The sequence below is a fragment of the Perca flavescens genome, chromosome 21 (genome assembly GCF_004354835.1).
Source record: "Perca flavescens isolate YP-PL-M2 chromosome 21, PFLA_1.0, whole genome shotgun sequence".
NCBI lineage: Eukaryota > Metazoa > Chordata > Actinopteri > Perciformes > Percidae > Perca > Perca flavescens.
The window spans coordinates 28,782,298-28,796,696 of NC_041351.1; the positions used below are offsets into that span (position 1 = coordinate 28,782,298).

General features: G+C 44.3%; 1 protein-coding gene across 1 annotated transcript in view; it reads right to left on the reverse strand.

Moving 5' to 3' along the window:
* mtr (5-methyltetrahydrofolate-homocysteine methyltransferase) overlaps positions 1-14,399 on the reverse strand; it is a 66,917-nt gene that overhangs the window by 5,636 nt on the left and 46,882 nt on the right. Inside the window, exons 30-32 of the mRNA XM_028567488.1 lie at positions 3,795-3,995; positions 2,431-2,623; positions 1,063-1,175 (exon numbers count right to left, since the gene is read on the reverse strand). Of these exons, the coding sequence (XP_028423289.1) occupies positions 1,063-1,175; positions 2,431-2,623; positions 3,795-3,995 (507 nt within the window). The remainder of the gene's footprint in view (positions 1-1,062; positions 1,176-2,430; positions 2,624-3,794; positions 3,996-14,399) is intronic.

Below are 14,399 nucleotides of genomic sequence, written 5' to 3' on the forward strand. Positions count from 1 at the left end.
AGAAATGTACAATATTATGCTGAGCCACTGTACAGATGTTTACCCAGCCTTTCTTATCAAGAGACCTATATTTATTTGTGCTGGCTAGGGCTATTATTTGTGACTCTGCCTTTATTTGAGAATTTTAAAAGGTGCCCTGCCACACGTATTTCATGACTTTGTGGTAATGTCTGAAGTTCTACCATGGACTCTGTAACATTTATTGTGGAAGAAATGCCTTGGTTACCTTGTTTCAAGCCATTCTAACATGGTATAGAAAGCCTATAGGAAGACTCAGCTCGATTTGTGCCAGTTCTCATTAATATTCAACGAGCTAAGCTGTTTGAATCTGATTGGCTAACAGCTAGCCAATGAGAGCCTGGCTGTCAGAATCCTTTACCCAGCGCAAGTGGGCGAGCTCATGAATAGTAATGAGCTCAGCCAACACCACGTCAGACTGACCAGCTTTTGTAATTGGTCTGATTTCTCCGCTTATTTCTTTTCAGTGGCTAGAACTGACAGCGGAGGTAGCAGTTCATTTTCAAATTCACCACATAACACAAACATATAGACCTAACATATTTCAAAAAATGTAAAGTAAAAACAGTTTTGGGTGGCAGGGCACCTTTAAGTTAAGATGATACACTTCAAATATTGTTGCTTGGTCAGTTCTATATCTATACCTGGTCTCTTTATAACACTATCAAAAACGTTTCTGTCATATTTTGATTAAATATACAGCGTACTTACTCTATTAGGAGTAACATACTTTCTATTGTATACAATTTATATGTAAGGGGAGGTTGTTATGCTCTTATGTCATATTATAACCACTGTATGTACAATATTTTAGTTCTTGTGAGTCCGGTCCAGAGATCTGTTATCCAGTTGTGAGTCAGGTCGCAAACCTGTGTTAATCTAACTTACTTAATGTCACAAAAAACACTCACAAAACACCAACATCTAGAACACCCATTGTGATGGTATTGTGTTTGGGAGTTCCCCCACTAACTGGATATCTCATTTAAAACAACATTTTCATAGTTATTAATAGCAGTTAAAGATGTGGATGGTTAGCCGAACCTGCTCCTTGGTGATCTTTCCCACAGCGAAGTATGAGGCCTGAGGGTTGGAGAAGTAAAGACCAGACACTGAGGCAGCAGGCGTCATGGCCAGGGACTCTGTCAGACAAATACCTACACACAGACAAAATACACGTATGTAGTCATTACATATGCATACAGTAAAGCTAAGAAAACATAATACCCACATGATAACACACACACGCACACACACACACACACACACACACACACACACACACACACACACACAATGGCGCGATCAAGGCGCTGCCTCAAGATAGCAATAAGCCAAGAATGCACCTGAACACACCTCCCATTAAGACAGCGCAGGTGCATTTGCTATTTAGACCACGTGGGCGCCGGACGGGAAATTGACAACTGCGTCGGTCTTGAACTAGCAAAGACACTTGCATCGGGCTTGCGCTGCGCTGGGTGCAAGATAGGGGCCCTTATAAAGTTTCAGAATGCCCAGAACAAGAACAAGTACTGCCTGTGGCCATTGAGAAGCTTAATTTACTTAACTTGCTTGCTTGTACGTGTATCCGTGTTTGATAGCTGGATAGATTATTTATGTATTAATGTATTACATTCCATTTTTACTTTTCTCGGTACAGCACTTAACATGTATTTCTTTACTGTGCTGTTTCTAATGTTTTAGCTGTCTTTTTAGCTTCTGGTTCAGTATGGCAGGTGTACCTTGTTTTCATTTGTGGTGTGGAATTTTTCTGCATTTGTTGCTGTTGTCAATATTTTATGTTTGTACCTTGATGTGATTTGATGCCTGCTGCGTACCAAATTTCCTTTGGGTTAATAAAGTTGAAGGTGAAGCAGTAGCAACCTCTTGTTCTGGGTGGAGATGTTTTCATCGTGGGTTTTGTCTCCCAAGCTGTATACAGGCTGCCCTATTTCATTGGTGAAGTTTGTCGAGGCAATGTGAAACCTAATAGGAACACCTGCAAACACTACTCAGGTTTGAAATAGGCCCTGACTACTTCCAAGCAAGGAAAGTATAAGCGCAGCTGGATGAAATAAGGGAGAAGTTCAAATAAACCAGCCATGCTTTTGATATAAGGTCAGGGGTAGGGGAGTTTTCTGATCACTGACCTTCTGCATGTATATGTAGACTTACAGTAACCAGGTTACTACAGTGCATGTAAATATGTTCTCAAGTAGTTGTTTAACCTGATTTCTCAGAGTAACCTAAGTACATGGTAAGGCACTGAGAAGAGAAAATAAATGTGATTTTATTTTGCTGTTCAAAGGCTAGTAAGAAAACCTTTTGCATCTCATGTTAAAGAACAACACAAGAGCATTGGGAGCCTTTCCGCTGCAGTTATGACTGTTAAGAAATGGTTGCTGCTCTCACCAGTCTTCTCCTGGATCCCAGCAAGGCTCCACATGGTGGTCTTCTCTGTGTGGTCAGGCTGGCTGGGGTAGCCAGCTGCAGGCCTGATGCCCTGGTATCGGATTCTGTGGAGGTCCGAGGCCTGCAGAGCCTCGTCAGTGCTATAGCCCCACAGCTCCTTACGCACGCGAACATGGAGCTCCTCAGCAAAAGCCTGAAGGACGGACAGTAGGGTTGTAGCAGAAACCAAAGAAACACCATGGCAGCAACAGCTAACATGTCATTCAGTACCAGTGACTCCTTAACCCATGCTATAGCAGCAGCAATGGAGCCCTGGTGTGTTAGGAAGTAGGGGTGTCATGATTTCAATTTAAATCAAAGATTGGTCAAAATAAATCTGCGATTTTTTTCCCTTGGTTCTCCCCCGCCTACTAGACAACAAACACAAAAACTCTGCTTACCGGCTGGTAGCATGCAGCAAAAAGACACTGGGTAACTTCTTGGTTTTTCCAGACACCAAGGCCACTACCAGTTTGAGATAACGGAGAAACATCACAACTGGAAAATCCTCCTGCTTCCCTGAAGTCACCGTAGGGCAACATGTTGCCTTCCCCGTGAGGAGTTAAAGGTCCCATGGCATGAAAATTTCACTTTGAAGTTTTTTAACATTAATATGAGTTCCCCCAGCCTGCCTATGGTCCCCCAGTGGCTAGAAATGGCGATAGGTGTAAACCGAGCCCTGGGTATCCTGCTCTGCCTTTGAGAAAATGAAAGCTCAGATGAGCCGTTTTGGAATCTGCTTGTTATGAGGTCATAACAAGCAAGGTTACCTCCCCTTTCTCTGCTTTGCACGCCCAGAGAATTTGGCCAACCCATGAGAGAGAGACCTCATGGCTTTCAAACGAGAAAAGTGGCAGTTGGTCAAGGCCACACCCCCACCCTCCACCTTGCCCCTCCCACTCTCCTCCTCAATAGCTACAGACACAGAAATGGCACATCCTAAGGAAAGCTCATTGTGGGACTGGCTCTAGTGGCTGTTGTTCTGCACCAAAGCTGAATTTCAGGAAAGAGACTTCAGATACAGTATTAGGGGACCACTAAGGTCTATATAAAAGCATCCAAAGAGCACCATGTCATGGGACCTTTAAGTAAAAAAAAAACAAAAAACAATGAACAGCAAAGCCTGTGGGCTCCGACGGGACTTTGTGGTGCGTTCATTTGCATCTCAGTAAACTAATGGCACTTTCAATTGCACTTCCTTAATTTTGAAAAACTTTCTTTGAATAAAGAACCCTTGAAAAAGAAAAGAAAATGTTTAAATCCAAAATCGAATAGAAGATTTGGAGAATCGCGGCACCCCTATTAGGAAGTGGTCCCTACTGTACCTCAGCCAGACGGTCAGCCAGGGCTTTGACCATAATGCTGCTGTAGTCGTCTCCCTGATCCTGGAACCGCTGACTCAGCTCCTCGGCTCCAAACACCCCCACAGCAAACACACCGATGTAGTCTGGCACACCACTGTCTACAGGGGCAACAAAGTCAGACACACACAGGTAGGGCTCTGAACTGGAGCTGTCCTTCTCCGCCTGCAACACACACACACACACACACACACACACACACACACACACACACACACACACACACACACACACACACACACACACACACACACACACACACACACACACACACACACACACACACACACACACACACACACACACACACACACACACACGTTACTCCTTGGAAATGTATTACCATCCATTTCTGGCTTCATCATGAAGGTCACATTCAGAATCTAAATAAGAACATGGCAAAATAAAATCCAAAGTAGTACATCTAGGTACCACACATCCCCATGGTAAAGCAGCATAATGCTTTGTTTATGCTACATGTGTCCACTCCTCAGTCTTTTCAACTGTAAACCAACAAGATGTGTTTGCAGTAGAGCAAGAGTAGTGTACAATTATACATGAAATATAACATAATAGGGATTCGACTTCAGGGTCACGCTACAGATGGCTGCTTGAGACTTGTGCTCTCCGACGGTTTTGATCTAAAAACCCTGAAAACACTGTAGATAACAGTAAAGCAAGAATTAGCGAACATGAGCAAAACCAGGGTTAACCCAAAAGGCAAGAAACCACAACCACTGAATGAAGATACCGAAGAATCGGTACAACAACACATCGCTAGCCGAGGCAACTCGCCGGCTCCAGGAGAAGACGAGGGAACGGATGTTAGCCTGCGAAGCATATTGAGCGAGCTGAAGGACTTCAGACGGGATAACACACAGCATCTTACAGAGATCAAACAAGAGCTAAGTAGAACAAATAATAGACTGGAGGAAGCAGAAGAGCAGAATTGACGGAATCGAAACAACGCTAATGGCGGCCACGGTACTACTGAAAAGGCTATCCCAACGCCAGGCTAACATGGAAGCTAAACTAACTGACCAGGAAGGTCGGGCTCGTAGAGACAACATCCGAATCTATGGCATCGCTGAAGAAGAAAAGGGGGATAACATGATTGACTTTGTGCAAAAACTACTGAGAGAATCGCTGGATCTACCACCAGGTATGGATCTCAGAACCGAAAGAGCACACAGAATACTCGCTCCTAAGCCAACTGGCCCAGAGGCAAAACCCCGGTCCATCATAGTCAAGTTTGCAAGTTACAAAGCCAAAGAGGAGGTGATCCGCAAAGCCTGCCAGAAGAAAGAACTGCTCTATATGTCTGCCTGTTTCTACGTAGACCATGATCCGCGGTTCTCAAGAAACGAATGGAATATGCGGAAGCAAAGAAAATATAGAAGGGAAAACAAATTAAGTTTCAAACGCCATACCCAGCAAGGCTACGTGTTTTCTGCAGTGATGGCACACGCATGTACCGGACCGCCACGGAAGCCACAGAAGATTAGCCTCATGAGACCGTCCTGATCTTGCGAGCTCCAGTTTTCCACTCGCAGATCAGTCTGGCATCTTGAGGCAGAGAAAATTTGGAGCAGTTAGCCAAACGACCGGGCCAATCAGCGTTGGTTTTGAGGTGGGTTAGGTGGTGATAGACCGATGGTTTATCCAATCAGCTAACCAGTATTATCAGCCAGCGGTAGCCCTAATTCTGTTAGCCGCTCGCTAATGCTTTTTTTCTCTTGGATCCTTCTTTTGGAATATGGTCCGGGAACCTGAAATGGTGTCTTTTATTCCTAAATTCTCGTTACACAAACGGCAAATCTCCTTTACCGACATGTTGCTTGCATGCTGAGCTTACGAGCTATGCTTTGCCTGCAGCAGCAGGGGCGGGCTTGTGGTTGTATTTTCATACGCTTCGTGGATCTGATTGGTTGATTTGGCCCGTCTATCACCAACATAGGTGATAGACAGATGGTTCATCCAATCAAATAACCAGTATTCCGCCCCTTTCCAAAAGTTCTCCAACGGAAAGTTCCCAGATGGATATGCCGAGCAAATGCGAAGCAATCCATCTGGCGGAGTCAGGTTAACCGTCATACCTGCTCAAACCAACCCAGACAGCCGTGAGATCCAACTCCTATCCTCATGGAAAACGGCAGGAGATCGTCGCGCCGGACTTGGAGCCTCAAACTCGTCGGATAATTAACGCACCACGTCTCCTGGCTGCCCAGAGGTTAATTGGGATGTACAGAAAAGTCTTCTTAGGAGAAACTCAAACTAAATGTGACTACAGATAAATGAAGGTTTAGTTTTCTTTTCATATGAACACGATCCACAGGGCAAATCCAAGTTGTGGAATAGCCTAGTATAGTCATATGGTTAAAGCTTAGGTTAGGTTGATGTTTTGAAATTAGCCCTTTTTTTTATTTTTTATTTTTATAAATTCTTTGTAACATAGTCGGATCACAAGGATAAATTAGTCGTGACTGAAACGATTACACAGCCATCTCAAAGGGCCCTCCTTGCCCAAAGCAAGAGAGACCTAACCCTCTCTGGGTGCTCCAGTACCACCAGGAGCCCCTCAAAGGCACACCTTGAAGGAGCCTCACTTTTGGAAGTAAGAAACTGTAAAGCTTCAATTTCAATTGTTTTGTTAATGTACTCGTTCTGTTTTGTTTACCTCTCCATGTTCAGGAGAGTTATAGGGATATATTTTCTTCTAACTGCGTATTACCACACTGGGAGAATACCTATATGTTCGAAACTAATAAGAATCCATGGCTAGGATAGATAATAAACTAAAAGTGATTTCTTATAACGTCAATGGGGTTCTAAACCCAATTAAGAGAAGTAAGATCCTAAGTAAAAGGAAGAAGGAGAATGCGCAAATAGTGTTACTGCAAGAGACACATCTTGGCTCTAAAGAACATGAAAATCTGAAAAGAATGGGGTTCTCTAAAGTTTATTACTCATCGTACAAATTTGGTCATAGGCGAGGAGTGGCCATTCTGATTTCTCAAAAAGTCCAATTTGAATTGCTTACAGAAACAAAAGATAAGGAAGGGAGATACATATTAGTCACTGGTAAATAGAAGGAGTTGAAATAACCTTTTTGAATGTATATGCCCCACCAGGAAGTGACTTCACTTTTTATAGAAACATCTTTGATTTAATGACAGGAGCAAAAGGGATTATCATTTGCGGAGGAGACTGGAATATATGCCTCAACCCAAGGCTAGACTCTTCAAAGGGAACTACCTTAACCCCCATACATAAGAAACTTAAGGTTCTTATGATCGAGCTGGGTGTGATAGATCTCTGGAGAGAACTCAACCCGACCGGTAGAGACTACACTCACTATTCCCACCCACATGCAGTGTATTCCAGAATTGACTATTTCTTTATTTTTAAAAGAGACCGCCACAGAATACATAATTGTGAGATAGGAAATACTTATCTGTCAGATCATGCACCTCTTCTGTTATCACTACAAATAAGTAGCAACCCTAGAAATACATCATGGAGGCTGAACACCAGTATCTTAAATAAACAACAATTCACAACCAAAATGAAAGAGGAAATTGTAAGAACTCTGGGAGAAAATGATAATGGAGAGGTAGGTCCGGATATTCTGTGGGACACATTGAAAGCTGTTCTTAGAGGAGAAATTATTTCTTACTGTGCACGCGAAAAGAAAGAGAGAACTAAGATTATCGAAACTAAATAAGGAACTAAAAGAGCTTGAGGATAAACATAAAGGAGACTCAAACTCAGCCCTTCCTCCAAGGCTCAAGGAAATTAGAAATGAAATAAATGTTATGTACACACATGAAATACAAAAAAATATGATTTATACAAAACAAAGATACTACGAGAGTGGCCCAAAATTTGCAAAGCTCTTAGCGAGGAAACTGCAAAAGCAACAGGCAGATAGCACAATCTATAAAATTAAAGAGCCAACCTCAAAAGCTACTGTATACAAACAAAATGAGATACAAATGGCTTTCCAAAACTATTACAAACATCTATACACGCAGCCGCAGCTAAAAGAAGAAAATCAAATTATAAGATTCCTGGAGACCCTTAAGTTACCAGTACTATCAACCGTTCAAACTAATAAACTAATAGCTGAAATAACTGTGGAGGAGCTCAATAATGCAATTTCCAAGCTAAAGGCAAAACAAATCACCTGGCCCAGATGGGTTCCCCTCTGAATGGTACAAGGTCATCCGTTCAGAGGTTACACCTAGCCTACTTAAAACCTTTAATACGGCTCTAAAAGAAGGGAAAACACCACCATCCTGGAGAGAAGCAACCATCTCAGTTATACCCAAAGAGGGAAAAGATAGACTGGACTGCGGCTCATATAGGCCGATCTCGGTACTCAACACAGACTACAAACTATACACTTCAATTCTTGCATAGAGGGTTGAAAAGATTTTCCCGGAGATCATACACGCGGACCAATTGGGATTTATATTGCAGAGACAAACTCATGACAATATTAGGCGGTCATTACATGTACTGAATCATATCCGAGAAAATAAGCTAGAAGCACTATTAGTTAGCCTAGACGCTGAAAAGGCTTTCAATTCAGTGAGCTGGACATACCTATATAGAGTTCTTGAGAGATTCGGTTTTCATACAAAGTTTGTTAAAGCAATCAGCAGTCTATACAAGAACCCCAGTGCACGAATTAAAATAAACGGATACTTATCAGACAGTATTAATCTAGAGCGAGGTACAAGGCAAGGATGTGGATTATCGCCACTTCTCTTTGCGCTCTACATAGAGCCCCTTGCCCAATGGATTAGACAGACTGACAGCATAAGAGGCATATCTATAAACGGGGACCAGCACAAGGCTGCGTTGTTTGCTGATGATGTTTTGATATACTTAGGGGAACCTACTAATTCACTTCCCAAACTATTCAAGCTCCTGGATACCTTTGGAAAATATGCTGGATACAAACTCAATATTCAGAAAACACAACTCCTCACACTGAACTATGCACCTCCCAGTCAACTTAAGGATAAATTCAACCTGAATTGGGACCAGAATACACTGAAATATTTAGGTATATCGATCCCCAAGGACGTCTCGTCATTGGCAAAGATCAATTATGACCCTCTCCTGTCGAAAATAAAATCAGACATACAGAGATGCAATACCAATCCTTTCCTGAGTCTTGTCCAAAGGGTGGAGTCTGTGAAAATGAACATTCTCCCAAGACTGTTGTTTTGGTTCCAGTCTTTTCCTGTAGAAATATCCACCAAGCAATTCTCAGAGTGGGATACAATGATTTCCAGATTCATTTGGCAAGGTAAAAAACCTAGAGTTAGATATAAAACCTTACAATTGTCAAAGGAGGAAGGAGGCATGGCAGTACCACACCTGAGAAATTATTTTTTCTCAGCCCAGATTAGACCTCTGTTAAATTTATGTAATCAAACTTATTATGCCAGATGGAAAGATATTGAACTATTTTTAATTAGGAACCCTCCTATACAAACACTATTGGGTAATACAGACTTGTGAAAATTCATTAACGGTATCCACCATGGTTAAAATTCCAACTGAAAACATGGAACACAGTGAAAGAGGAACATAACTTACAAGATAAACTGCAAGTACTTAAATGGTGTGCCTATGATCCCGATTTCAAACCTAACCAAATGGATGGTAGATTTAAATCCTTCGTAGCCAAAGGTATTACAACATTCTACTGCATAACAGATACAGGAAAACTAAAGGACTTCCAAACACTTCAAGAAAAGCATGGCTTAGAAAGCAGGACTACTAGAGATACCTGCAACTGCGCCATTATTTTGATCAAGCTATCAAAAATCATATAGACAATGATGATCCCATATTTAAAGAATTGTTACTCGGAGCATACTCGGTACTGAAAAAGGGTATCATGGCTAGACTATACAGAGGTTTTATGACTAAAAACACACACTCCACAGAATACATAAAAAAAATAGATGGGAGAATGAAGGTAACTTGACCATTTCAAAGGAAGAGTGGTCTAGCTGCTGTGAATTTCAATGGAAATGTACTAATTCCAATACATGGAGAGTTTGGATGGAAATGTTTAATCCGATTTTTATCACCCCAAAGCAGAAAATCCATATTTCGAAAGACAATTCTAAATGTTGGACACTCTGTGGGAAGCAGGATGCCGATCACTGGCATGTGTTCGGGGAGTGTCCAGCAATAGTACAATTCTGGTCCGAGATACACAGAACAATGGAGAATATATTGCAAATGAATATACCCTTCCAGTTTAGTATCCTTATATTAGGAAATACAGATTTTCATCTAAATATGAATGTTCACTTTAACAAGTATTTGTTTGGTATCATGATATCAGCTGGTAGGAAAGTTATTACCAAACATTGGTTACAACTTGACCCCCCCACAACAGAGGAATGGACAGAGATAATCCATAAGATACATCTGATGGAAAGAATCACATTCTCACACCGGCTACAAATGAACAAATTTGTTAAAATATGGACTGAGTGGACCTCACATATACAACAGACACAACCACTGGAAGGGCCATCATATTAATGCCCTTTTTATAAAACAGAGGCGTACCTTACCAATCTCTACATGCACGTATGTATGTATGGGTTTATGTGTGTGTGTGTATATATATATATATATATATATATATATATATATATATATATATATATATATATATATATATATATATATATATATATGTATATGTATATGTATATATGTGTGTGTGTGTGTGTATGGGTATTATGTGTATGTATATATGAATGTACATGTGTATATGTATACGTACGATTGTATATATGTATATGTACGGTATATATGTGCGTGTATGTATATGTGTATACTGTATGTATGCGTGTATGGGTATCTGTGTGTATATGAATATGTGTGTGGGGGCAGGTATGGAGGTGTACATGTGCATCGTTTGGATGAATAGTGCAGGGACATATATCCATCCATCCATCCATCTTCGTCCGCTTATCCGGTGTCGGGTCGCGGGGGGAGCAGCTCCAGCAGGGGACCCCAAACTTCCCTTTCCCGAGCAACATTAACCAGCTCCGACTGGGGATCCCGGCGTTCCCAGGCCAGGTTGGAGATATAATCCCTCCACCTAGTCCTGGGTCTTCCCGAGGCCTCCTCCCAGCTGGGCGTGCCTGGAACACCTCCCTAGGGAGGCGCCCAGGGGCCTCCCTAACAGATGCCCGGACCACCTCAACTTGCTCCCTTTCGACGCAAAGGAGCAGCGGCTCTACTCCGAGCTCCTCACGGATGAGTGAGCTTCTCACCCTATCTCTAAGGGAGACGCCAGCCACCCTCCTGAGGAAACCCATTTCAGCCGCTTGTACCCTGGATCTCGTTCTTTCGGTCATGACCCAGCCTTCATGACCATAGGTGAGGGTAGGAACGAAAACTGACCGGTAGATCGAGAGCTTTGCCTTCTGGCTAAGCTCTCTTTTCGTCACAACGGTGCGATAGATTGAATGCAATACCGCACCCGCTGCGCCCGATTCTCCGACCAATCTCCCGCTCCATTGTCCCCTCACTCGCGAACACAACCCCAAGGTACTTGAACTCCTTCACTTGGGGTAAGGACTCATTCCCTACCTGGAGAAGGCATTCCATCGGTTTCCTGCTGAGAACCATGGCCTCAGATTTAGAGGTGCTGATCCTCATCCCAACCGCTTCACACTCGGTTGCGAACCGATCCAGTGAGTGCTGAAGGTCGCAGGCCGATGATGCCATCAGGACCACATCATCTGCAAAGAGCAGCGATGAGATCCCCAGCCCACCAAACTGCAACCCCTCCCCACCCCGACTACGCCTCGATATCCTGTCCATAAATACTACAAACAGGATTGGTGACAAAGCGCAGCCCTGGCGGAGGCCAACCCTCACCTGAAACGAGTCCGACTTACTACCGAGAACCCGGACACAGCTCTCGCTTTGGTTGTACAGAGATTGGATGGCCCTGAGAAGAGACCCCCTCACCCCATACTCCCGCAGCACCTCCCACAGTATCTCCCGGGGACCCGGTCATACGCCTTCTCCAAATCCACAAAACACATGTAGACCGGTTGGGCATACTCCCAGGCTCCCTCCAGGATCCTTGCGAGAGTGAAGAGCTGGTCCGTTGTTCCACGACCAGGACGGAATCCGCATTGTTCCTCCTCAACCCGAGGTTCGACTATTGGCGAACCCTCCTTTCCAGCACCTTGGAGTAGACTTTACCAGGGAGGCTGAGAAGTGTGATACCCCTATAATTGGCACACACCCTCTGGTCCCCCTTTTTAAAAAGGGGAACCACCACCCCAGTCTGCCACTCCTTTGGCACCGTCCCAGACTTCCACGCAATGTTGAAAAGGCGTGTCAACCAGGACAGCCCCTCCACACCCAGAGCCTTGAGCATTTCTGGACGGATCTCATCAATCCCCGGGGCTTTGCCACTGTGTAGTTGTTTGACTACATCAGTGACTTCCGCTTGGGAAATCGACGACAATCCCCCATTATCCTCCAGCTCTGCCTCTAACATAGAGGGCGTATTAGTCGGATTCAGGAGTTCCTCAAAGTGCTCCTTCCACCGCCCTATTACCTCCTCAGTTGAGGTCAACAGTGTCCCATCCTTACTGTACACAGCTTGGATGGTTCCCCCCCCCCTCCTGAGGTGGCGAACAGTTTTCCAGAAGCACTTTGGTGCCGACGAAAGTCCTTCTCCATGTCTTCCAAACTTCTCCCACACCCGCTGCTTTGCCTCTTTCACGGCAGAGGCTGCAGCCCTTCGGGCCCTTCGGTACCCTGCAACTGCCTCCGGAGTCCTCCGGGATAACATATCCCGGAAAGACTCCTTCTTCAGTCGGACGGCTTCCCTGACCACCGTTGTCCACCACGGTGTTCGTGGGTTACCGCCCCTTGAGGCACCTAAGACCCTAAGACCACAGCTCCTCGCTGCAGCTTCAGCAATATAAACTTTGAACATTGTCCACTCGGGTTCAATGCCCCCAGCCTCCACAGGGATGCACGAAAAGCTCCGCCGGAGGTGTGAGTTGAAAGTCTGTTGGACAGGGGCCTCCTCCAGACGTTCCCAATTTACCCGCACTACACGTTTGGGCTTACCAGGTCTGTCCAGAGTCTTCCCCCACCCTCTGACCCAACTCACCACCAGATGGTGATCGGTTGACAGCTCTGCCCCTCTCTTCACCCAGTGTCCAAAACATACGGCCTCAGATCAGATGAAACGATTATGAAATCGATCATTGACCTTCGGCCCTAGGGTGCTCTGGTACCAGGTACACTTATGAGCATCCCTATGTTCGAACATGGTGTTCGTTATAGACAATCCATGACTAGCACAGAAGTCCAACAACAAACAACCACTCTGGTTTAGATCAGGGAGGCCGTTCCTCCCAATCACGCCTCCAGGTGTCTCCATCATTGCCCACGTGTGCGTTGAAGTCCCCCAGCAGAACAATGGAGTCCCCCACTGGAGCCCCATGCAGGACTCCAGTCAAGGTCTCCAAGAAGGCCGAATACTCCGAACTCCTGTTTGGTGCATATGCACAAACAACAGTCAGAGTTTTCCCCCCACAACCCGCAGGCGTAGGGAGGCGACCCTCTCGTCCACGGGGTAAACTCCAACACAGCGGCGCTCAGCCGGGGCTTGTGAGTATCCCCACACCCGCCCGGGCGCCTCACACCCTGGGCAACTCCGGAGAAGAAAAGAGTCCAACCCCTATCCAGGAGTATGGTTCCAGAACCAAGACTGTGCGTAGAGGTAAGCCCCACCAGATCTAACCGGTAGCGCTCCACCTCCCGCACCAGTTCCGGCTCCTTCCCCCACAGAGAGGTGACGTTCCACGTCCCCAGAGCCAGCGTCTGCTGCCCGGGTCTGGTCCGTCGAGGCCCCTGACCTTCACTGCCACCCATGTGGCATCGCACCCGGGACATATATATATTTGTATATCCTGGTCTTGTTTATCTATACAATTATCGATGAAAATACTCTCAGGTTTTTTGCCAGGCTTTCTTATTTATTTATTTTTTATTATTATTATTTTTTTTTCTCATATGATATCTGACAAACCCTTATGTGGTAAATATGCTGTAACCCTTATATCCCTTGTTCTTGTCAAATAGTTCTGACATCTTTGTGAGTTATAGAAGGGACAGAAAAAGGGGCAATGAGAGGAGATACCCGGAATTCATGTTGTGTCTATACACACTTCATCAACTGTAATTTCACTATTGTCCAATAAATAAAGAATATAAAAAAAAAGAAATATAACATAATAGTTAAAAGTGCTCATATTATGCTTTTTGGCTTTTTCCCTTTCCTTTATTGTGTTATATATCTTTTTGTGCAGTGAAAAAGCCCCGGGGGGGGGACTTTCCAACAGAAAACACTGTGCACAAACTGCTCCAAACAGCTCTATTGTAGTCCAGCCTTTACTTCAGAGACAAACGTGGTCACTTTGGAACACACGTTATAATGCTCACCTAGATGCTAGCATGGAACGCCCTCATACTCTGCTTCTGACTGGC